Consider the following 25,998-nt stretch of genomic DNA (forward strand, 5'->3'; position numbering starts at 1 on the left):
GTATGGCCAACACGGAAAGATGACAAAGTATGGCCAACACGGAAAGATGACAAAGTATGGCCAACACAGGAAGATGACGGAGTATGGCCAACACAGGAAGATGACGGAGTATGGCCAACACGGAAAGATGACGGAGTATGGCCAACACGGGAAGATGACGGAGTATGGCCAACACGGGAAGATGACGGAGTATGGCCAACACAGGAAGATGACGGAGTATGGCCAACACGGGAAGATGACGGAGTATGGCCAACACGGGAAGATGACGGAGTATGGCCAACACGGAAAGATGACGGAGTATGGCCAACACAGGAAGATGACGGAGTATGGCCAACACGGGAAGATGACGGAGTATGGCCAACACGGAAAGATGACGGAGTATGGCCAACACGGGAAGATGATGGAAAGGCAGGATGCGTTTGTGGCCGATATGAAGAGCCTTCTCCCAGGTCCCTCTAGTTCTAATATTTAATATTAATATAGCCATATTTGTTATACTTCCACGAGCAGCCCTGCTACAGCAGCCCTGAATGTTGCATTGTTAGCTAAAACACCCTCTGGTCGCTGGCAGTATTTCCAAGGTGAAAAGTAGTTTCAGAAGGACCAACTAAGACGGCAAGGCCAACACTACCGTTGAAAGGTGCCAGCATGGACATGGTAGAGCAGAGGAGCTTTGGAATGATGCGTTCTACCTCATTCATTCGAATCAAATTGTCACGAAATGATGAATTTCTTAATCACAAGCACGGATCATACATAATCTAGGCAATAATGTTTGGGCCGTGCCACTGACTTGAAGGCTGACCTTCCCGTTAGTCCTCCCCTCATCCAGCAGGGCTGGAGACGAGACAAGAAGGCCGCATGTCAACAAGAGTGGCGTACAGCAGGGAAAGTGGACACGGTGCAGGCTGCCAAAAGGCCATTTGTCGTTGTCAACGTGCACCATACGTACCATATGTGCACGTGCTTTTTGATTCATGTGCCGCTTCCTGACAACACTTTGACTGGCGACACATCGCTTGATTTCGACATATAATACACAAATATGTTTTGTCTGTCATTTGATGCGATGCCTTCATTGTTTGAGCCACAAATCAAGCTAAACTCGAGGCCGTTTAAAAGACCATCAGGTTTGGTTTCTGACCAGCATCCATGCGGGTCGCATGTGCTCCTTCCTCTAGAAGAAGAATTACGAGCACATTTCCCCAGGAATAAACACACGCCACACAGAGTTTAACGGCCATAATTAATCAGCTTAATCGAGAGTAACACGTGTTGATGCGGCGCGTGGGAAGCCTGGCAGGTAGCGTCAACACGCACTTGTATTATGCAAATACTCCCTCTCAGGCATGTTTACATTAAAAAGCATGCACGTATGGGAGCACACGCGTGTGCATGGGTGCACACCGCCATGCAGCGACCGTGTGTGTGTGTGTGTGTGTGTGTGCGACTTTAATGAAGAGCCTACACAAGCCTTGAAACGGCAGCTTGTCAGCTTTAACCTACTTTCACTAGTTTCCAAACTACAGGCATGACCTTCTGCACACGCCTGAACATGAGATAAAGTGCCTGGGTACATCAAAGCTTCCGCTGGTGTAGTTGTGAGCACGTGCAACGTATGCGCCATATCGTAAATGGGTCAGGCGTATTGTGTGGAAGTATCACAAGTCACGGGCACATGGATGCTTCCACGGTATGTCTTCGCATTTCAACGTATCAACGTGTTGTGTATTGGAAACGATGCTACATCTTCACTTTCATCTGCTCTGGTGTGTTGAAGACGGAAGTAGCGTGTGAAGTTTTCCGAGCAGACGGACAACTACATGAGAGGAAAAGTGGATCTGCAGGGACCAGACCAGCCCTCGACACCAGCGGAGCTGCAGGCTCTGACTGCTTCCTGCCAAACCGGAGTGCAGAAACAGTGAAGTCATGGACGACGAAAAACTGGAAGAAATTGCAAATCAACTGACGTTTTGTCATAATTTGTTCCCGTGCAAACAGCGGCGGTTTGGCTTTCTCACCATCTCCACTTTCCTGCAGTGTGCGACAGTTTAAATGCTTTTTGAAGAACATGGAAGTGCTCCACAAATACACTTGGCTGAGGATAAAATGTAAACATCTATGAATAATACATTAAAACACCATTCGTATTCAACATATTTGTTGACGGCCCTTTTCTGCTACGCCATGACGTCGCTAGGATGCGGGGGAGTCCGTCTCCCTCTGCTGTGCTCCTTCTCTATAAGATAATAAGGAGAGGTCCGTGAAATTGTTCAATGCCCGTCAAACCACATGGAATATCAAAGGAAAAGTGGAACAAATACTATTTAAGTCACATGTAAACATTTCCCTTCACCACTTTGCCTTTCCGATTTCACTGCTTCCCTCTGTCACGGTTTATAACAATTTCATAAACTATGGCTGATTATTAGATTAGATATACTCCTATTCGTGCCTCACTGGGGGAATTTACATTGCACAGCAGCAAAGACCACAGAAACCGTTAAACTGTAAAGAATCTAAAAATAGACACTATAAACCACCTAAATGTGTTATATATGGCTAATATATATATATATATATATATATATATATATATATGACCAGTATATACACTATGAGATCTTGCTAGGAAATTAAATGTCAAATATGAAGCATATTGCACTTTGAACTTGATACTGCAGTACTTTGAACTTGATACTGCAGAACTTTGAACTTGATACTGCAGTACTTTGAACTGGCTGTGGAGAATGGTACACTGTGGATGGCATAGTTTGCTAGTTTGCTTTCCATATCAGCCACCACTTTTAGGACGTGAAGGATGTGTACAATACAACTTGGACGATGCATTCAAAGTCATGAAAAGTCCAGGAGGGGAACCAAGAGGAGGATGAATGTCCACGGGGCGTGTTGGATCAGAGACGGAAAGGCTGAGACGCAGCGAGCGTCATCGGGTCCACGAGTGGAGGGAAGCTGTGGGGGGGCCAATCACATTTCGGTATGCTTCACAGGGCCCAAGAACAGGTAGGCAGGGGAACGCCACGTACACGCCACGTACACGCCACGTACACGCCACATACACGCCACGTACACGCCACGTACACGCCACATACACGCCACGTACACGCCACGTACACGCCCCGCTTGCAGACACATGGACATCACATCCTATTAAAACGTGGTAATGGTTTTATCAATTTCGTTTTTTGACATGGTCTGTTGTTTACAAAGTGCTCCTGAAAAAAGGGACACAAGCACATAATAATAATAATAATAATTATTATTATTAGATTATTATAATTATTATTAAAACTATTATGATTATTATAATTATTATATTAATGCTAATTATTATGTTAATTATATATAATATTATTGTTATATTTGCATATTTTACATTAATAATAATATAATAATTATTATTTTAATTTTATTGTAATTATTATAATATTTTATTATTTTTAAAATATTTAAATATAAATATAAAATAATAAATAATAATAGCAGATTGCATGACAATGCTGTTAACTGTTGACTGTTAATATATAGAAAATATATAGTCTGCCCCCCTCGTAAATTTTGTCATATCAATGCGGCCCGCGAGTTAAAAAGTTTGCCCACCCCTGTGCTAATAGTTCCTATCTGCTGTCAAAGACGTCCAGGCAATGGACTGACACGTGCACGCGCACATGCACGGTCTTTTGATTAAGACATAATAAGGTTCTGACTTGAATTTAAGGCTGCGACCTAATTTGTGTTGATAACGTGTGTAGATGTGTGTGTGCTGGTCGTGTGCTGTGCTACGTACGGGGCTAATTTGATAAATAATAATATGTCTGGTCAGTAGTTATGCTAATGTATTCATGAGCCACCGGCAGGCATCATGTTTGTGTTTGTTAATTCGCTTAGCCAGGGAAAGAGTGTGTGTGTGTGTGTGTGTGTGTGTGTGCGTACAAAAGGAGTTATTGTGGCAAATCCTGACGAGCTTGACTTGCACGCCGTGTCTCCTCATATGTGACTGAGTACAATATCATGCGTGTGTTATATGGCTGCATTGAGAAATTAGCATGGCGTTAGCGCAAAGGCATTGGTGATAACACGTTGTGTGTGTATGCTAATTTCTACTGTGGCCCTCGAACACGGGTTTAATCATGTAAATATTGGAATTTGTATGTAAATGTTCGCATTTGGTGTAAACATGCAGGATATTCCGTGTTATTGCCCAGGGCTGATGACTTAATGGCCGTGGTTTACTGACAAAGTTTATCCACTGAAAGCAGTTTTATCAGAACCAAACATTGCTTTTTAACAAGACACCAACGCTGTCCCACAAAAATCCAATGAAACGCAGATTCAAGACCGACTTTCCTAACTCGTGGAAAATATTTTGAAAAGATCTGATCATTCCCAATTGGGCTCTTGTGAAACAAAAAACCTGCAAGCACTTTTTCTCTCACCATCTACTGTGATGCCTACTGGTCACCTGGCACCATCTACTGTGGTGCCTACTGGTCACCTGGCACCATCTACTGTGGTGCCTACTGGTCACCTGGCACCATCTACTGTGGTGCCTACTGGTCACCTGGCACCATCTACTGTGGTGCCTACTGGTCACCTGGCACCATCTACTGTGGTGCCTACTGGTCACCTGGCACCATCTACTGTGGTGCCTACTGGTCACCTGGCACCATCTACTGTGGTGCCTACTGGTCACCTGGCACCATCTACTGTGGTGCCTACTGGTCATCTAGGATTCAAGCATACAGGGCGTGACTTTCTTTAGGAGATGAATAAAGTATCTATCTAGTATCTATCCATCTATCATGTCATGCCTCTGTCTTTTTAAATGATTTTAGTGACTTTTTATCTTCAATAATTAAGTTGGAAAATGTTTTAATTCTGGGAGATTTTAACTTGCATGTTGATGACAGCACATCTAGCCAAGCAATGGAACTATTAACAATGACTGAAACTTTTAATTTTGAGCAACATGTCTCAGTCGCTACACATCAAAAAGGTCATATTCTCGACTTAGTGTTTTCACTTGGCCTTAATGTTGCCAACCTTTGTGTGGAAGATGTCCATTTGAGCGATCATAGTTGTGTCTTATTTGATCTGCTCCCTACACTTCAGCCTGTGCTTCCTGTGGTTAGGTCGCAGAGACGCATCATCTCTGAGAATACTGCAGGTAGTTTCTCTGTCCTGTTTGATCCACATCTGTTCTTGGAATGTGACAATGTTGATAATTTTATAAATTGTTTTAATGACCACTGTGAATCAATTTTAGATTTGGTTGCACCTGTTAAATCCAATCTGGTGTCTCAAAAATCTGTATGTCCCTGGATAAATGACTGTATTCGGAATTTGAAGCGACTTTGTCGGAAAACTGAGCGTCTGTGGAAGGCTACTAAACTTGAGGTCCACCGATTGCACCTTCGGGAACTTGTGTCATCTTTAAATGAAATGATAAAAACTGCTAGATCTGACTACTTTAAGCAGTTGATTATCTCAAATAAGAAGAAACCTCAAGTGCTCTTTGACACCATCAATTCTATTGTCTCTCCTGCTGCTCCTGTTATTCCTGTTTTTTGCTAAGCTGATAGCAATGATTTTCTCAAAGTGTTTCTCAGCAAAATTCAGGACATTAAGAACAGTCTTCCAGTGTTCTGTGGGTGTAACCCTGTTGTTCAGGAGCCTGCACCCCATGAGTGGTCCTCTTTTAAACCTGTGACTGAGGTTGAGATTTCAGCTCTGGTAACAAAAATGAAGCCATCTTCCAGTTCATCTGATGTGCTGCCCTCTAAACTCTTTTTGAAAGTGTTTGATGTCATTGCCCCCTGGGTTACTAAAGTGATCAATCTGTCACTCGCTACTGGTGTTTTTCCCAGTGCTTTTAAACATGCTATTGTGGAGCCACTTCTTAAAAAATCAAATCTGGATGTCACCGATCCCAAAATTTACAGACCTATATCAAAGCTTCCTTTCATGTCTAAAATCTTAGAGAAGGTGGTCTCCGAACAGCTGCTACATTTCTTGCAAAAATATGATATTTTTGACACTTTCCAGTCTGGTTTTCGGAGGCTTAACTCAACAGAAACTGCCCTGTTAAAAGTGTCTAGTGGCATCATGATGTCTGCAGATTCTGGAAAATGCACGGTCCTTGTTCTGCTAGATCTCTCCTCGGCATTTGACACTGTCGATCATCAGATTTTGCAAACAAGACTACATGACTTAGTCTGACTGTCAGGCTCTGTCCTAGCATGGTTCTCTTCTTATTTATCAGACAGGAGTTTTAGTGTCTCAGTTAACCAGATCCGATCTGACTCTGCTGATCTGTTGTTTGGAGTACCTCAGGGCTCTGTTTTGGGTCCGATTTTGTTTTTGTTATATGTTCTCCCTCTAGGAAAGATTATCCAGGATTTTGATGATGTCTCCTACCATCTGTTTGCTGACGACATTCAGCTGTACTGTTCTTTTAAGGCTTCGGAGATACAAAAATTGAACTCTTTAATGAATTGTTTAGTGCAAATAAAACAATGGCTCGGCGCTAATTCCCTTCAACTAAATTCAGATAAAACTGAGGTGCTGGTGATTGCCCCTGATGAAGTTATTCCAGGGATCAAACAGTATTTGAGTGCTCACAGCCTGTCTTGTAAGTCAAGCCTCAGAAATGTCATTACAGCACCACTCAAAGCAGCTCACTCGGAATTGTTTCTTTCAGCTAAGAAAAATCTCGAAACTTCGAACGATTGTATCTAAAGGTGAGCTCGAGATGATAATCCATGCCTTTGTGTCTTCTCGTTTAGACTGCTGTAATAGTTTGTTTTCTTGCCTAAACAAAAAAGAGTTGTCTCGTCTGCAACAGGTTCAAAATTCTGCTGCGCGGTTATTGACCCGATGCACCAGAAGGGCTCACATCAGACCGATTCTGAAAGCTCTCCATTGGCTCCCTGTCTCATTCCGTGTGAATTTTAAAATCCTGGTGCTCACTTTTAGAGCCTTGCACGGCCAGGCCCCTGTCTACATACGAGACTTGTTGCGTCCCTATACCCCCTCTCGGAGGCTGAGATCGTCAGATCAAAATTTACTCATGGTCCCTCGTAGTCGTTTTAGGACCCGAGGAGACCTATCTTTTCAGGTTGTTGCGCCGAGGCTCTGGAATGACCTTCCACCCTCCCTGCGTTCGCTTGACTCTGTCGATGCATTTAAGAGTAACCTTAAAACTCACTTGTTTTTGCAGGCATACCCAGCTCAGTAGATTTAGGGTATTATGACCATCATATATTTATTTAGTCTATTTTATTGTATACTGTTTTTATGTACTGTTTTATGTCTATTTTTATTGTACATTGTTTTATTGTTTTATTGTATTTTTTATGTGTATTTTAACCCTGTGTTTTGCCTTTTGTGAAGCACTTTGTGACTTTTGTCTGAGAAAGGTGCTATATAAATAAAACTTACTTACTTACTTACTATCAGTATCAGTTGAGTAGAAGCCAAAGATTGTACTTTTGTACTGCAAACATGGCATCTTTGGCCAAATATTACGACGCTGCATCAGTCAGTTCATGCCAACGTTTGTTTTTCTTGTCGGAAGGAAGGCCATGAGCAAAAGCGTGTTGTATTTTTGACGGGGTACATAAGTGTACACGTGCTAGCGTTCACCCTCCATGCCACACTCGTGGTACTCAGCTCTGTTTGCGTTTGGGATGTTCCTTTTGTCCTTACTGTTGCGTTACTTTGCTTGTGATGGCCTCTTGCTCCACTTCTGGCCAATGGAAACCAAACCACTTCCGTATTACAGATGCGCCCCCCCCCCCCATTTAGCAACCATTTCATGTCTATAGTCTTGGCTTCTCCTCTGTCTGCATGAATGGTGAATTGAAGTATTTGGACTTGGGAGAGTATTGATCTAGTACACTATGGACAAACTCATAATATACAAGATAATAGACAAAACGGACAAAATGCTGCTTTAAATAATAGCACAATAAAACAGTGAAATAACAACCATTTCTAAGAATGATTCATTATTAAGAATAGGAATGAAACCGAATTGGAAATTCACACGACTCGGTTTACAATCGGCCATCCTTCAACAAGCTGAGCCTGATCGACTGAGCTGTGTGGCGCTACGCGTACGCACTTACCCAGGCGGAAGAAAAAGTAGTCCCCACCAAGGGAATAAGATCTAGACCAGATCTCAGTCATTGAGCTACTTTAGGCTGGGTCTGCTATCGGGGTGCGGTACCTCCAATGATGCATCAAGGTAGCAATACTTTCATTTATCTGCAGATCACATGGCAAGCGGTCCACCAGTCCATGGGGACAAATGGGGACAATTAAAAGGATTGACTAAACCACAACAACAACTAGAGTAAGGATGCAAGGTGCGGTCTGGCATTGTTGGCAGGCTAGTCCATGGACTCGGGAGAGTAAGGGGCGAGAGAGAAGAGAGAAAGTAGATGGGCGTGAACGCCCAGCAGACACACAAACACGCCATTTCATCAAGCGGAGAGTTTTGCCCCGAACGCTCACACGCGATGGGGGTCAGCGGGACTCAAAGAGCCGGGTTCTCTCTGGCATGACAGATGCCAGGAGAGGCCATCTTGTCAGGCAGAAACACTCAACAGCTTCTTCAGCTGAAAACCTGAAGTGACATTTACTGGTGCTTGAGAGCGAGGCGGACATGACAGCACGGTCGCAAACGCGTGAACTAGCAAACGCAGAACGATACTGCCCTGCAGAAAGGACATCTTCAGGACTAGTGTGGACGTTGTGGACGTTGTGGACGTTATGGATTTACTCATTTGGGCTTTGATATCATGGCCGTGTGGGATAGGCTCCAGCACCCCCGCGACCCTCGTGAGGAGAAGCGGTAGAAAATGAATGGACGAATGAATTATGGCCATGTTGGGTGTGATGTAACGGTCAGCCTGGTCCATGTGGTAAAGCACAGTATGTGACATGCCATCAAGGCTCAACAACACAAACTAAAAATACTAATAAGGTGTGAAAGTATAAAGAATGGCAATAAAAGCCAAGATATAATTATGGAACATCCCTGATAAAAAGTGATAAAAACAAGTGACGTTTCATTCTAATTTAAAATGTCGTCATCGAGGCCAAAACTGCAGAGAGAACAACAAAATAGATCTTCCCAAAACATCATTTAGCTCTCTTCTTTCAAGTCAAACGCTCCTTTTCCATCGGCTAATTGTTTGGTTTATTTTAAGTCATTCGGCCCCAGCCCTTTTTCAAAAGACTAGCTCTTCAGTGGCGGCCATTTTATTCGATTCCCCCATCTGTAATCATGAGTAGGACAGATTCAGGAAAATATCAGTTCCCAACAGGAAAAGACTTTTGTGACTCTTCCATGACCTCTTTTTGATTGACATTTGGCAGATGGCATAAAACGCAGAAAATACAATTAGAAATCCTTTGCAGTCATTGGTTGAACAACGTCTCCATGTTAATTAGATGGCGTGGGTGGTAGAACGTCGTCTTATTTGCGGCGTACGGCCGAAGCAGCAACGACCATGAAAGCGAAGCATCGAAGGAGCGCAGCTTAGCACTTAGCGCTTAGCGGACGTGCTGAATCAAGCGTTTCTCTGAGCAAGTGTCTGTCGGTATGAGCGTGTGCATGAGCTGTCGCCCGGGTGGCCTATTTGTGTCACCCACCACTAGGGGCTCGGGGCTCTGGCCGTGGGTGGCCCACGATGTGAGAAGTGGTCCCTGCAGGGGGCATGAAAAAAAACAAAACAGATGATGACAATAGAAAGCAGGAGGACAAACAAGTAATAATGCCCACACAAAGACTCGGAGAACCGCTGGGACCGAAGTCATTTCTCTCTCTCTTTAAGTCCATCGCACTGCCTTGCCTTGGCAGTTTCCTGTCGCCGTACTCCTAACGTGTGGATCGTCAAATGTTTTGACAGATGAAGACGGCATCAGACATGAAACCTTCTGGCTTGGATGTTATTTATATCCTTGATGATCTGGAAGTGATTGATACAGATGTCTGGTTTTACCCAAGATATTGGCTGATGTGCGTTGTCATGTCAGTGGAATCTGCCCGGGGCCTTCAGAATCAGCAGTGCTGGCCCATGTCACTTAATCACTTTTAGCTACGGGAATTTTTGCCAGATTTCATACTCTTCTCACCGAGTGACCAACAGCAAGCTTGGGGTTTGGGCGTGAATTGAACCTTTGCACCACGCGACTTCAAACCTGAACAGAAAGAACAACAGACAGCGACATTTCCATATCCCCCAGTATCCCCGGTATCCCCATCCATCCCCCGGTATCCCCCGGTATCCCCATCCATCCCCCGGTATCCCCATCCATCCCCCGGTATCCCCATCCCATCTGTGCTTCCGGCTTTCCCAGAGTCATGTCGTATGGAAATTGCTGATGGTGTATACGTCTGGTGGAATGTGCTGATCCTTTTCAAAAGTACCGATTTTCTCTCTCCGTCTCCGTGCAGACAAGCCAAATGTGGCAAAGCGTCAGACGTTGGACACGAGGATCACACAAGGTTCACTTGTTGATCAAAGACAGGAGGCGCTGCCATGCTGTGCTTAGAACCAAAATAGAACATATGAAGATGCTGCAGAGACTGGGCTGGATAGGAAATGAGGGAGCATCAAAAGGGGAGACGGTAATGACCGATGGACAGATTGCAGGGGAGCAAAATAAAAAACAAAACATGAGGATTGAAGCATCACTGAGTGGGGTGAAGGTGAATTGATGGGATGGATTGAGGCGGGGAAAGAGACAAACAGCCAAACCAAAGTGGGACAGTTGCATAATGTCTCAATTGAGGGAAAAATGCATGTCAAATACGTTTCATCAAACAGCAAAGTGATTATTGGTGGAGTGACGACCATCAGCACCTAGCAACCATTCCGTGCAGACTGCCAAGGATTCCCTCTGTTGCTGGACGGCATCAAACCATGGAAAAAGAAAAGAAAAGAAAAGAAAAAAGACAACTGGGCTCCAAAGGTAAAAGAATAAAAGTACAGTTGAAGATGAAATTCCACCAGCGATGATGTGACATGAGGGGAGGAAGAACGCCACGGGATGTATGGAGCAGCAGCCATGTTGGCAGAGAGGAACATGCCATCCTTGGGAAGTGAAAGAAGGACTAGGTGTTAAAGAGTCCAAGGGAGGAAGGAGGAGACAAAATAGCGACCTTGCTGAACATAAACATATGCAACGATCATCCTGGATGTTCATGAGGAGACAAACTCAATCTGGCTCACGTTTCATCATCTTCATCATCTGACGTAATCATGTGGAAATTGCTATTTTCATGCCATTTCTTCCACTCCTCCAAAAGCTTTCACCCACCCGAGTACGTCAACAGGAGCGCTGGCAGTTTTTGTTATATGAAAGTCTTATGGAAGTATTTACTAAGGAAGTATTTACAGCAAGGTGACATCTAGCCTTTGGAATCCACGGCTTTTAGCTGGCCGTACGCAATCAATACTACCCAGGAGGAAGTTGGAAGTGGCGACTATGACCAGCAGAGCGAAACAGCTTGAAAGCCACAAAATGGAACACGCACATAAAAAAACACACCCGACACTGTGTTATGGGGGGGGGGGTGTGAGTCAGACGATTGAGAGGAGTTCAACATTTTAACAGGCACAAACCCAGTCTTAGTACGTGTGTAGTACGTGTGTAGTACGTGTGTAGTACGTGTGTGTGTGTGCGTTAAGCCTGACAGACAATGGCAAATTGAGTGGGCTGAAGACTAAATCTAAGTGTTGTGCTGCCACCTATTGAATGTTTGTGCAACTGCACGCCCCTCCCCCCAGGGGCGCCAGCACAGAGGGGGGCAAAGCAATCATCTGAAGAGAAGGGAAGCAGTTGGAGGAGACGTGAGGTGACGACACGAGGAAAGAGCATTTATGGGGACTTGAGGAAGTTCCAGGAAGTTCCTATGTAAGAGGGAAATGGAGGTCCCGAGAGATCATCCAAGCCGACAGAGGACGGAGCAGATGGTGTCCCCTCCACCCCATCCCCCACCCCCCTCCCCCACCTGGTGACATAATAGCACCACGCCAGGTGTGGGCTTGGTGGCCTCAGTCTGGCAATGAGTGGAGTGGAACGCAGGAGAGTGTGTGAGCGTGTTTGTCTCCATCCCTTGCTCTCTTTGTGTGTGTGTGTGGGGGGGGGGGGGTCCTATTCACTGCACTCTGCTGCCAGCTTGGCACTTCATCACAGGACGACACCGTGCACGCGCAAACCCCGCCCACAGCCTGCAGAGAGACTGAAAAGACGTCCAAAAAGGATCCAGACAGAAACAAATCCAGGATAACGTTACTTTGGCTGAACTTTGAAATGAAACTGTAAAGGGGGGGGGGGGTCGGCATGGTCCTCCACTCACAATGAACTGATGCAATCTGACACCACACGGACACGCACAATCAGCGCCATGGTCATGCATGGCGGCTGGTGCAGGTGGCGTCCAAGTCCAGCCTCAAGAGCGCCTGAGGTCAACGTCTTGGCTGTCCATCACTCTGAGGACACGTACGGATTCACGCAGCACTGCCAGGACGCTCTGAGGGAGTTATATAGCTATACTAACTCCTTATTTCTAAAATCACTAATACTTCAACAGCTAAAGTAACGCATCAAGCTAACAATAACAAATGACCTAAAAATGTCATCCAATACTTCTCTACAAGACAGGGGATATATGACCTGGGGGAAGAAGTACATTTGAAACACTTCTATGCTAGGACTACGTTATGCTAGCCATAGCGTTTCAGTATGTGGAATCAAACTATGGAATGGATTGAGTAAGGAAATCAAACAATGCACAACGATGAGCCAATTCAAGAAACAATACAAGCAGTTGATGTTTGCTAAATCCAAGGATGAAGAGTCTTGGACCAGTCATGATGTGCTATATATATCACTATATTGACGGTTACTATGGCAACCATTATGTCATTGTAGGGTCATATCACCTCATACTTTGGTATGTGTCAAAAACACAAATAAAAAAAAGAAAAAAAATGATCAGAAAGGCAGGAAACAGTTACAGATTGTAAAGGGGGGGGGTACAATAAGCTTTGCTTCTTCCTACTCCTTTTGGACATGTGGAACTGGGAATTGATTATGGGATGCACTCAATTGTAACCTGAGGCATGTTCAAATCAAACTGGGAGAGTTTTCTCTTATTTAAAGACTTAAAAGTGAAAGCACACATTGCTGCTGAGGGGTCCGTTGCGGCCCAAAGCGGACATAAGCAGCGGGTGTGCAGTCAGCTCCATGCCACACTGGTGGCGCTCTACGCATCCACGAGTCATGCACGAGTCATGCACGCGCCACACTGGTGGCGCTCTACGCATCCACGAGTCATGCACGCGCCACACTGGTGGCGCTCTACGCATCCACGAGTCATGCACGCGCCACACTGGTGGCGCTCTACGCATCCACGAGTCATGCACGCGCCACACTGGTGGCGCTCTATGCATCCATGAGTCACGCACGCGCCACACTAGTGGCGCTCTACGCATCCCCGAGTTACGCACACGCCACACTGGTGGCGCTCTACGCATCCACGAGTCATGCACGCGCCACACTGGTGGCGCTCTACGCATCCACGAGTTACGCACACGCCACACTGGTGGCGCTCTACGCATCCACGAGTCATGCACGCGCCACACTGGTGGCGCTCTATGCATCCATGAGTCACGCACGCGCCACACTGGTGGCGCTCTACGCATCCCCAAGTTACGCACACGCCACACTAGTGGCGCTCTACGCATCCCCAAGTTACGCACACGCCACACTAGTGGCGCTCTACGCATCCACGAGTCATGCACGCGCCACACTGGTGGCGCTCTACGCATCCCCGAGTTACGCACACGCCACACTAGTGGCGCTCTACGCATCCACGAGTCATGCACGCGCCACACTGGTGGCGCCCTACGCATCCACGAGTTCCGCACCATCCCTGGTCTCAGCCGTGAAAGTAGCCAAGGGCTACGGAGCAGCAAATGACCTGGAGTCCCTCATTCACTCAGCTGCTCCAATCAGAGAGCCAGACGCAATGGAACCTTGGATGGGCTTTGCTAATGCACATGCTAATGCACATGCTAATGCACATGCTAGTGCACATGCTAGTGCACATGCTAGTGCATGATTTGACATGGATGTCATGTTGCATGTATTGTCTGCTATCTTTCATCAACAGACGGCAGAGCTTTGGTACGCAGGCAAATGCAGGAGTAGAAACCCAACACAGGAAACTAAAAAGATTCAGCAAAAGTCTGAAATGTTGCCAGTGGTGGGATACGTATGACCTCTGCTTTGACCTTTGGAATTCAGTGGCTGGACAAGAGCCAGACAATGAAAAACTGTTGCTGGAGCCTAAACTGTGTCTGAGTGCCAAAGAGCGTACACGGGGAGACGCTTCAGCTTGAAAATAACAAATCCATTTTTCGCTCTTCCATGAGAGCTCCAGTCTGGGATAATGACCTTGGCTGGAATGTATTTAGCAAGCACAGCAGTTTAGCCTTATTTCACATCGGGGGAAGACGGTGGTGACTCAACTGGAATCAATGCAGCTGTCGATGTTTCATGTCTGCACCGAGCTGTCACCTAGCCATCAACTGGAGGCATCTCGGCATATGGCCATGCTTTTATTCCAATCGGAGAGATGAACCCGATCAATCTACACCTCCACAGCTCCGCTAGGCCATTGCAACGCCCGGTTGCGACTGACAGGGTGAATAACGGTTGTTTAGGTGTGTGATTCCTGCCGCCAACCAACAACCATGGAAGCGGTAGAATCGCCGACCCGTGGAGGATTGTTCCTGGCAAACTTTGGCAGTCTTGTCTGCCCGAGTGTCGCGTTCCAGCAGCAGCAAAGGTAAACAGGAGCTGACATCTGTCACAGATGTTGCAGCTAGCCGGTGAGCTTGCCCACATATCTGTCAAATGCCATCCAGCTGATGCCGGCTAAAGAAATGCTGTCATTCTTGCCGTGTTTCAAATTCATCAGTCATGTGGAAGCGACATAAAAGGAAGCTTAACCATGGAAAACATGCCATCCATGCAGTCGTGGATATGTTCAATATGACTCCTTCTACTTTAAAGTAGTCAGTGTACAGCTCGTCTGGCCACATTGCTTCACTATCCAGCGAAAATGACGCAACACGCAAGCGTTATTGTTGGAACAGATTGCAACAAGTGCGGACCAAGAGAAGCACGTCTTGCCTAGTCCAGCATGGTGGTGGTAGTGTCATGGTCTGGGGCTGCATGAGTGCTACTGATACTAGGGAAACATGAATTCCAACATGCTAACATACTGGGAGGAAGAGCCTAATCGGCCCGCATGGCAGTTTTCCGACATGGTAACATTTCCCAACACGTGTTTTGCTCGTCATACACCCTCGGTTTTCATAGCACGTAACAACTGTAGTGTACCATTCCGCTAAATGCTGCATCTAAGCGAAGCACCCTACGCTTTGCTGAGTCACTGTCAAGATTTTGTATTGACTGCAACTGCTAAATAACCCACCATGGGGCCAAAGACAGTCCTTCATAAAGGAGTAAAGGAGTTTTTGTGCAATGACAATAAAGGGAGTCTATCTATCTATCTATCTAGAAACACGATGCCTGAGTGCATCCATTCGTCATTTAAGATTATTTTGCATTGTTGACAGCATATAAACTAGAAATGTTCTCCATCACATTTGTTTCTGTTTTTAAATATGTATTTTGGGTGTCAAGAAAGGGTACATTGGATTTACAATACTTTCTATGGAAAAAAAACAATATCTCAATTCTCGTACATTTGTTTCCGTTTGACCTTTTGGCATAAACAACGAGGTACTACTGAAAGTAAAGGTGATGGAGTAGCCAAGTACTGGATGTAATACATCATCATTAGAATTAAGGAAGAAGCAAAAAGAAAATGGAAAAGCCGGAAAAAGCTGACTGGAAGACAAGGGAATAATGTTGGGCTACTTGGTCCTGACATTGGAGAACAAATTCCAAGTTGTTCTCCTTCATGTTAGGTTCTGTGGAGAACGCTGAATCCTTTGCGGGTGTCATGACCAGATGAATGCCATACTCTGACGTATGGTGTCATGGCGGAATGTTAGTGGTGTCAGGTTGTGTTGTCATCAGGATATCCAACTGACAGTTTCAAACGGAAAGGTGACAGCCACGGGGGGGGCAGCTGAGGCCCCTCCCAATAGGAGTTTTTCGAAGCGTGGTATACGGTAAGATGCTTCACACAAACAGCAACTGCTTGAATGAAAGAATGAAAGAATGGCTTCTAGTGCCCATGTGACCAAAACACGGCCATCTTGCATTGAAAGGCCTAAAAAAAGTCAGCATTCGTGCTGTTCCGAATGCCGTATTCGGGTTCGGGTTTGGCTCCACCCCTATAGCATATGCTAGCTCCTTGGAGCGCAAAACCATACATGTCAAACCGCAATCCACACCCAAAAATTGATGGATTCTATTTGCCACCAAATAACAAATCGACGTGGCCAATCGGATTGGTCGGTTCCATTGGGGTCAGGTTAAAAAGGTACATCGCTAACTGAGTGGGATGCCATCCCAACTTCAGGGGGGGGTGTGATTTCATGAACAAAAGAGGGAAATGGTGACTGAATGGTTAAAGGGCGTGGCCACCAACTCCGCCCTGTGTGTGTGTGTGTTGACCCAGTCACACCAGTGAAGCTTCCCCGGGGTAGCAACATGTTTAGTGTTAGCTCCAACGACTGGTTCATACTTCTTATCAGGACATACGGGATCTCATGTTGTGGACCAAAACATCTCTCTAAAAAAGGGATTTTGCCTGCCCCCCACCCCCTGGTTCGAAGTGGGGCACCAGCCCTCGGGTTCCTCTTGCTGTGTTTTGAAAACAACAACTGTCACTGACTATCACGTTTCCTGTTTCATAACGGATCACGTCAGCACGTTACATCTGACCTCCAAGCGGAATTTCCTGCTTTGACTTCACCATCCTAGTGTGAAAGGTGCGGATTGAGTCGGAATTGCCACGGTGGGTCTCACCGACACAGGAAAACCTTGGAACACGAGCCCTCATTTTCACATGAATTTGGATGACGTGAACTCATTCCAACCCTCCATCCTTTTTCTGTAGCGCTTATCCTTCATCCTTTCTTCCCACACTTGCAAGTCCAGCGGACTGGGATCGGTCGTTATAGCCGCTACCCGACGGATGATGACATCACGAAACTCAGAAAGAGTCAGCACACCCTGCCAAGTGCTCGCCCCGCCAAATGCCGCCCCAATCTAGAGTTTTTAAAGCGGTTTTTGTGGCATGTTTTGGAGTGTGAAAAGCCTATATCACTCTCACAAAGACAGGAAGTCCAACACACGGCAGGAAGCTAGTTCTGGCGGATGGGATCGGCATTATGAAGCAAGTATCGGCCAATACCGATGGCCGCTGTCCTGATGAAAATGTATAAATACGGCTTCGGTGTTGGAAGTGAATGCACCTTCAGGACCCTTGGCATAAGAACAGCAACTTATGACAGTCTTACCACATCCCAGAAGCCCGATGCCCCGATGCCCCGATGTCTTTAAACTGCTCCCAAAGTGTAAAGGGCATCTTCAACCCGCCATGGATTCTATCCTACATGAGCACACCAACAGCTGGTGAGTTCGCCCTTCAATGCTCGCCCTCGGGCACCGCCGGAGGATGCATGCAGCTGCTTTAAAGAGTTCTGGTAGCTCTGAAACTAAACCAGAATACATCATAAGGTCTCGGGTTCAAATCCAAGCTGCAGCCATTCTGGGCTGTTTGCATGGTCTGCTTTTGCTGGTCCAAAACCGTGGACGCTAGGTCAACTACGGACTCAAAGTGCCCATAGGTGAGAGCATGAGTGGGTCAGCCCTGTGATTGACGGGGCATCAAGAATCCCACCCTACAGCATCCGGGGTAGTCGCAGGATGAGCAGAAGATGAGGGAGGGAGAGATGGATAGTTGACATACCTGTCAATCAATCTATATAGATATATAAATATGTATATACGCAAACAACCTTACATTTTACACACTGATCGTGCAGAAGCCGTTAGAACAGCAAGTCCATCATGGCCGTTTCAGTAACTGGATATTGTCATTTTGATAAGACGCACAACGGGATTGCAGTTGGTAGCTGATGTGCCCTTGACTGACCCCCCCGGGGGTCTTATTGAGCCATGGCCTGCTGTGCAGCAGTAGAGGTGGGAGTCTACTCTTAAGGAACAGATGTTGGGGCACAACAGCTGCTCATCTGGCATCAAACCACGCCAAGTGGATGGGCACGCAACTCATCAACACAAACATCAACATGCGTTAGGAAAACCTTTTCCTGCCACACGCACACGCTTAACAGACATTTGCAATGAACATTAAAGCGTATTCAACATGCATCGTTGTTGGCAAAACAAGGACCTCACCTTGGAAAGACTGCCGGGCTCGCTCCACCAGCTCATCCATGGAATAGCTGGCCAGGTCTCCTCTGGCATGCTTCGTCTTGCAGTAGGTGCACGCATTCAGACACCTGGACAGGAGACCGGGTCATTTCAACTTCATATTCATCATATTCAAATCATATTTGTCCTTCACATTTATTCCTCAGCTATACTTCATTAAAGTCATACTATATATATATATATATATATATATACACACATACATACATTCTAAGCATACGTGTCAGCCATGACACAGACCGCTGATGAGACATGACATTCCATCAGACTGCATCTAACCAGCCACAGCATGTCTGACATGGTAGAGTGGAGAAAAGGTACCCTCCCATTTCGTGTGGAAGTGGTACATTTTTATTTATTTTTTTTACTTGACCTTCGACCTCACCCCATTCCATTTAAAAGCCTTTCTTAAGTTCAAAACAAATACAGTGGAGGCTAACTAGCTAGCTCACTAGCATGGCGTGCTTAAGACCAAGGCCATCTCTCAGAAATGTGGTGCGAACAAAGGATAGGAAAGTAAAGGTGACTCTTTGGGTCTCTAATAATGGTAAAAATATATATTTAGAAAGTTAAAACACGTAAATGTGCAATGTAAACACATTGAATTTGGTTCTACTGTATTTCACAATTTGGTCAAATGTTTGCCTTTGTACTAATGTTTCCTTGTCACCTTGCGTATACAATCCATTTTCAGGTTCAGAATCATACCATTATGATCCATATCCCTATTAAGTTCCAGAAGAAGAAAACCAAAGAAAACCAAAGTTCCAAACTCCATTTAAATCCAACTTTTCTAATGTTGTGTTTGAAAACCAAGAAAGATTGAGATTAGCACATCAGCGCTCCACTAATCCGTTGGAAACACAAACGATATGCATGGATCATGTGACCCCAAATACAGGACTTTGAATCCGTCCATCCCTGCCTCTCCCTCTGCCTCGCTTATCCCAGTTGAGGGCGCTGGAGTTGGCAGCTAGGTCACCAAACCTCGCTGTGGAGAAAACAGAGGCAGATGGGGCCCTGCAAACACACAAACACAGGCGCACACGCATGTGCACACACACACACACACACACGCACACACACACACGCACACACCAGAGCCACCACCGGGGGGTCCATCCATCTTAATGTGATCAGGCCCAGCTGAGTGGATCACACCAACATTAATCCCAAGAGACAGTCGGTGGTCTACTTGGCTTTGTGTGTGTGTGTGTGTGTGTGTGTGTGTGTGTGCACATCAATTATGCGTGCGTGCACGTGACTTGGTCAGCGTGCTGCTGCTGAACGTTTGTCCAATACCACGACAATGCATTAGCAGTTTCGACGTCCCCATCAACCTAAACGGAGTACGACAACTGGTCAGCCTTCCTGACACAAACAGGATGGGACGGAGGGGGCGTGTCCCACTGGCATTCACGGAGCGTTGACTTTGGGAAAAGCAGCCGAGTTTGTCGTCTTTCATCCTTCCTCACATCTCCTCCTGCTCTTTCATACCGCGAATTAAAGCACCCACGACTGTGTGGTTCATCAATGGTTTACAATCAGGGGCGACCTCCCTCGTGTGGCGGGACCGCCGTGTGTGTGTGTGTGTGTGTGTGTGTGTTAGAGGCACTATTGTGTTCCAGTCTTGAAAAGAAAGCCCTGCGGACACACACACACACACACACACACACACACACACACCATAACAAGTAGTTTCCTTTAGACTTTCCCCTGTGCAGAATCTTAAAGGCCCACACTTGGAGATCGTTCAGCAGGAAAAGGTTCTCTCAATGATAAGCACTTAGGGTTTACACGCTAATTATAATTAGCTAAATATATAATTACTGCTCCATACATAAACAGACCGGGTTTTGTGTGTGTGTGTGTGTGTGTGTGTGCGCATGTTGTGCTTGCATTGTGCGAGCACAACCTCATGTCCACGTCCCATCCACACCGGGATTGGACTGTATAGTTCCCCACGAGGTGATGGGTGACATCGGATGAGAAAAGTTCAAAACGCTGCCTGATGAGGGAGAACCCACATCATCATCATCATCATCATCATCGGCATTCAGGCTTTGCTTAGCTTTGGTGGATGACTTGGGAAACGGAAAACCAGGTCCCTGCAGTCAAAACCATCACGGCATCTCCACGGCTGGAGTCAAAACTCCCGGGCAGTCCTGAAATGAACCCGGGAAGACCACCTCCAAAGGCGCCAAAGATAACAGGGCCGCTGAATGGCGAGCACGCTGGTCAGATCCACACCAGTTCACCACTTCTTCCCTTCCACCAGGAACGTTTGGAAAGGCATGCTTGACAGGGAAAATGAAAGGCTGTATGCAAATCGTCCGTTGTGTGAACGTGCGTCTGCAGTGTGTGCTTTCGGTGTCACGCGGGCGTTAATTGGGTTACTGGGGGCTTCTGTAGCGTAATGTCTTGTAATGACATCCAATCTGATTGTGTCCAAGGAGACACATCAATCTTCTGGATTTACCGCAGGGAGCACGACCTCTCCTGGTGAGTCAGGCAGAGCAATGGTGTGTATGGGAGTTCAACTCGCGCCTCTGTCTTAAACAGCGGGAAATGGAATATGTTCAGACCAGTGGAGCTGAATACGACCTCCACATCGGCTTGATAAACATCAGCAAGGCCGGTGGGGTGTAGCGCTGGTGGAGGTGAAGGTGTGGCAGCTTCTGCCTTTGTGCTTGGTTTTTGGAGGGAAAATAAATAAATAACTCTTATTTATTGTTCATAAATCATACAGAACTATTTGGGGATTCTGTGTGTTGAGGTGCCAGACTGCCAGATGAGATGACGTCTATCTTAGCAACATTTGAACAGGCTGTCCTCCTCCTCTTGTTCTTTACCGCTGGGAATGCACATTGCCATCAGCTGGACTAAATGGACCGGTACATGTTCTGTTGGACTGTTCTTTACAGATCCAAGAAGAAAGGACTCTAGCGAGAGTGACGCAACAGTAGTTTGGAGTTGAGGGAGTCGTAGCAAGCATTGATTACATCAATCAACTCTGGCGCTTTCTCAACTTCTCCCCAAGCTTCCAAAGCTTCCCCTCACTTCGTCTCTTCTCCGCTTCATTCTACTGAATACTCATCATCATTCCGGGCCAACATCTGAGGAACCCTTGGTAGGTCAGCTGAAAATGGCCAATAGCTTGTCAAGCTGTCTTTGTTGGGAGGTGATATTTTACACCCAGCAGTCGGCTGGCCACCAGTCCGGCAATCTTCAAGTCAACTTGAAGATTTCCAGTACCTGCACTGGCCCCACAGCCCCCACATGGTGGAACCACCACCAAATGTTACTGTGGGTAGCAAGTGTTTGCCTTGGAATGCTGTGTTCTTCATCTGCCATGCATATGCCCCCCCACTATGGCCGAATAACTCCATTTGACTTCCTGTCCACAGCACCTTACCCCAAATTGAAGCTGTTTGTGGCATGTGAGCAGAAAGGCTTCTTCGTCTTCCAGAATAGTTGAATAGTTGGAGGATGCACTCTGACACCATCTGCACCAAGATCATGTTGGAGGTCTTTGGAGCTGGTCTGTGGGTTGACTTTGACTCTTCTCACTTGCACTGTGCTCCATTCTAGGAGGATAGTTTGGAATTGGATGTTGCCCCCCCCCTTCATGCCCAATGGTCCTGTCCTGTCAGCCCTTGTCCTTGCATGGTATGGCGCATACGTATGGACGGATGATTTGCTTCTGTAGAAGTGAGAGGAACAAAGGCCATCTCACCACCCTTGGCCTCTGCTTAGCTGAGATTTGTCTTGGTCCGCCACTCCAGGCCTCAACTAGAACTGTGCCTTCCATTTTCTCATCACGTTGACTATTTATATTTTCTCTATTTTGGTATGCTGATGTTTGTATCGCCCTAGAACATAATATTGCATGTGCCTTGAAAGATCAGTGAAAATGCTGTGAAATGGTCGGTACTGGAGGCGACTTTGGGAAAATGTGTGGTATTGAAGGAGTTAATATTGAGGAGTCCAGCTGTGCTCGTAACTCGTGTTTACTGCTAGCCGAGCCTGCTAGCCTGCCCTCATCCTCACATACTGTAGCTGTTGCTCCTCCATGACAGGGGTGTCACATGACGTTATGGCGGCCCTCGGAGGGCCCTTCTAAGCGCCAATACATGTGAACACAAGCTCATGTTTGCCTGCGGTAACTGAGAACAGGACTAAAATGCTAAGGAAATACAGCAATGTCCAACATATCCTACTGACCTCAAGGTCAAAGTTGCATTGTTTGAGGTCATAACTCTAATGTTGACAAGCAGGACGTTTGGGCGGTGGCTTCACGGGGAAGTTCTGCCTGAAAGGGCTGTTTGGTTTTCTTCGGCATCTCCTTGTCTTCACCCTAAACCTTTGTGATGCGGTTAAATAAAAGCTGGTGCAGGCTCATTTTTTATTGTCCGCTTCTTAAACTGAAGGTTAAAACCTCGTGTGTCCAATGTTGTGCATGGTCTGGTCTCGTGTGTCCGTTCGTCAGACGTTGTTCAGGCGTACTTCAAAGGTACCGATGCTGTTCTGTCTCCCGTCCACGGGAAAAATGTCAATGACGTCATGTGACGCCGTCTGGTGTAAACCTTAGACGGAGGCATACATCTTCCGTTGTGATAAAACGTTACTTAAAAGATTAAGGTTACATTTTTAAGCATGACAGAAATTTGGACCCTTGCCATTAATGTCCTCACGACAAGATTCTATCCTCCACCCGTTTATTCTTGCTGTTACCCACCTGCCTACCTGTGTGCCTGGAGGACACAAATGATGGAGCAAGTTATTGGTTGGGGGGGGGGGGGGGGGGGCAGAGGATTATCAAAACCTGCCTGCAATAAGTAAGAGACAGACCAGGAGAACGGGAAGGGCACATAATGAAATGAAATGAGCTGCGACTGTGGAACAAATGGCTTTTTTTAATGCCTGGAGTTCAATGGCAAAGGTTCACACAAACAGCAACACACACACACACACACACACACACACATTTAACGGCCCATTCTGACTGAGTGGCTGTAAATTCCTGGTTTATGATGCTAAAGCATCCCGATTGAGCGTGCTCACAAAGGGGCTTTTGTTGCTGCTGACGGCACACATCCACACGTAGAGTAGAGATAAACACGGGAGGAGGGACCCTTAAAGGACCCCGGGGCCAAAGCTAAGCACCAACTTTACTAATAGCGTCAAGTGTTCTAAAAGCGGGACACAAACCAGAGCATCAGCAGGACCGAGTGCAGCCTTTGGACCCAGTCTGAGGCTATCTGAGCCATGAACTCTGACCTCTGGCTGATCTGTTGGCAAGACGGAACAGCACAGCACCGGCTACCAGAACACGATCCAATTTGAGAGCACGTGTAGTTGCAGCTGGGAGATTGTGCCGCTAAGGCATGGTCAACATAGAGGTCAAATACACGTGACGTCACTGAATCCATCACTGTGGTTCTACAGCGCTTTAAGGGGGGCCCATCATAGCATTTTCAACCTTCTGTATCGCGTTGTGGACTCCTATAGAGCAGCAACACGCAATAACCACCACATAAAGCTTGCTAATAGCCGTTTCCCACCACACCTTGCTGTAGAAAATGCTAAAGCTACTTAGCACTGAGAGACGTCTTGAGGTAACCTCTATTTTTGAGAAACTTCGGACTGTCCTGTCATTACTTCCGGATAGGATTCGGAATCCAACACATATGGCTGGATGTTAAAAGGCCACACTATAAAACGATACATTGCGTTTATTATCAACTCCTATACCATTCGCAGGTGGTGGTGAGAGTGGGGCGTGACTGGGGGCAGGCTGTGGGTGGAATAAATTAAGACCATTTTCACAGACAGCACGGAATCCAAAGGAAAAGAGCTGCGGACTGTGGAAGATCTAGAAAGCTTTGCTGGTTGAGGCGTGTCGCTGCTTTATAGGCGTCCACAACTCGATACAAAGGGCCCCAAAAGGAGCATGTGAGGGCCCCAAAAGGAGCATGTGAGGGCCCCTTTCATCATTACCAGTTGATCCTGAAATCGGCCGTTAGCTAGCTCGTCAAAGGATGCATGTCTGGTGACGCTGATTCGTAGTTAGCACACTTACAATATTATCGTAACATAACGTACATAACATAACGTAACAATATTAGAAGCAAAATAAAGACATTTTATTTCACGAGTTGTGTTTTCAAACCAAAAGGCTGCCATTTGCCTCGAGCAAAGAGGACCAGATGAAAGCCGCCATTGTTCCTTTAGTATGCTACCAGAGGGCATCTGACTGCAAGCTGGACTATATTGATTTTTTTTTTCTCCCTCTGGTGCGGATAAAACTAATTTAGTCGAGGGGGGAAGCTAATCTAATTTGAATTTAATAGGTGCAAATGAAATTAATATGCAACCTAATGAAACTTATATTGTGAATCAATCTGAACACAAAATGGCATTTCCAATAAATTGTCCCATGTGGAAAATCTATGCCACTGTTGTCAGGATCGGTGCCCAAAAAGTGAAGGTGACAAAAACCAGACGCTTTGTCAGTTAGAGCCGGCTTTAAAATACAATCTTTGGAAATTAGTGTCCGTTATTGTACATTTAGCGACATTTAACATCCGTCTACCCTAACCATCAATCAATGGCGGGTGTCAGGAAGATGTCAGTCAACTGCAGCCGTTGTTGGCCGGGAAGACGGCAGGGAAGACGGCAGGGAAGACGGCAGGGAAGGCCTGGGCCTGCACAAAGCCCTTTTAAGGAGCCCGCTGACAATACGGGTTGGCAGATCTGTAGACAATATGAAATGAGTCCATAAAATGTGTCTGCATGGGTTTGTACGGGCGCGTATATCATAAATATATATCACCTATTCATAAAAAGGTGAGTTCATTTATACTTTTGATACTTCTTCACGAGCATTGCAGTAAAAGCTTTTTCAAGTCCATACTCGGGATAAAAACTCCACTGATACCAAGATGTACTGTAGTATATTTACACTTAACACGCGTTTGTGTTTATATTGAAAACTAAGCCGCTAACGGACAACAGCGAAAGACAGAATAGCATGGCAGCACCCTGCATACCGCCATGATGGTACTTCCTGGTGTCTTACCCTGTATTGATGGATATGATCTCAATCAGGGGGTTTTTCCTTATCTTGGGCAGATCCAGTCTGGCTCCTCCCAGCCTGCGGCCTCCATCTTTCTTCTGGCCCAAAAGACGAACCGAGTGACCTGAGTTGAATACAAACAAAGAGGTGCTTTCAGTACTATGGCATGCTGGCTGGAACTCTCTTCAAGCATTTAATTGTCCTAGAAGTTGCTGTAAGATGACTTAAGACCCAAGAGGGAGGTGGGGGCTCTTGCTGACCTCTTCCTACTTAAGATCATCTGTGGCGCACGTCCAATGCTGTTGCTGAAGTTCACACAGATTGTATGGCTTTTAAGTAGCCATATTAACAGTGGCAGACATTTACAGGCCTTCTAGAAAAGTCAAAGAATAAGGAAAAACGTTTTCCATGGACCAAGTTAGGATGAGAGAATGAAATTG

At 46.1% G+C, this 25,998-nt stretch overlaps 1 protein-coding gene across 3 annotated transcripts in view; it reads right to left on the reverse strand.

The window, feature by feature from the left end:
• cdkal1 (CDK5 regulatory subunit associated protein 1-like 1) overlaps positions 1-25,998 on the reverse strand; it is a 140,131-nt gene that overhangs the window by 73,447 nt on the left and 40,686 nt on the right. For all 3 annotated transcript variants that reach the window (XM_078790949.1, XM_058052923.2, XM_058052924.2), the window contains exons 7-8: positions 25,562-25,682; positions 18,445-18,548 (exon numbers count right to left, since the gene is read on the reverse strand). In XM_078790949.1, the coding sequence (XP_078647075.1) occupies positions 18,445-18,548; positions 25,562-25,682 (225 nt within the window). The remainder of the gene's footprint in view (positions 1-18,444; positions 18,549-25,561; positions 25,683-25,998) is intronic.

This window comes from Doryrhamphus excisus, linkage group LG5 (assembly GCF_037039965.1).
Source record: "Doryrhamphus excisus strain RoL-2023G ecotype Guam linkage group LG5, RoL_Dexc_Guam_v1.1, whole genome shotgun sequence".
NCBI classification, from domain to species: Eukaryota; Metazoa; Chordata; class Actinopteri; order Syngnathiformes; family Syngnathidae; genus Doryrhamphus; species Doryrhamphus excisus.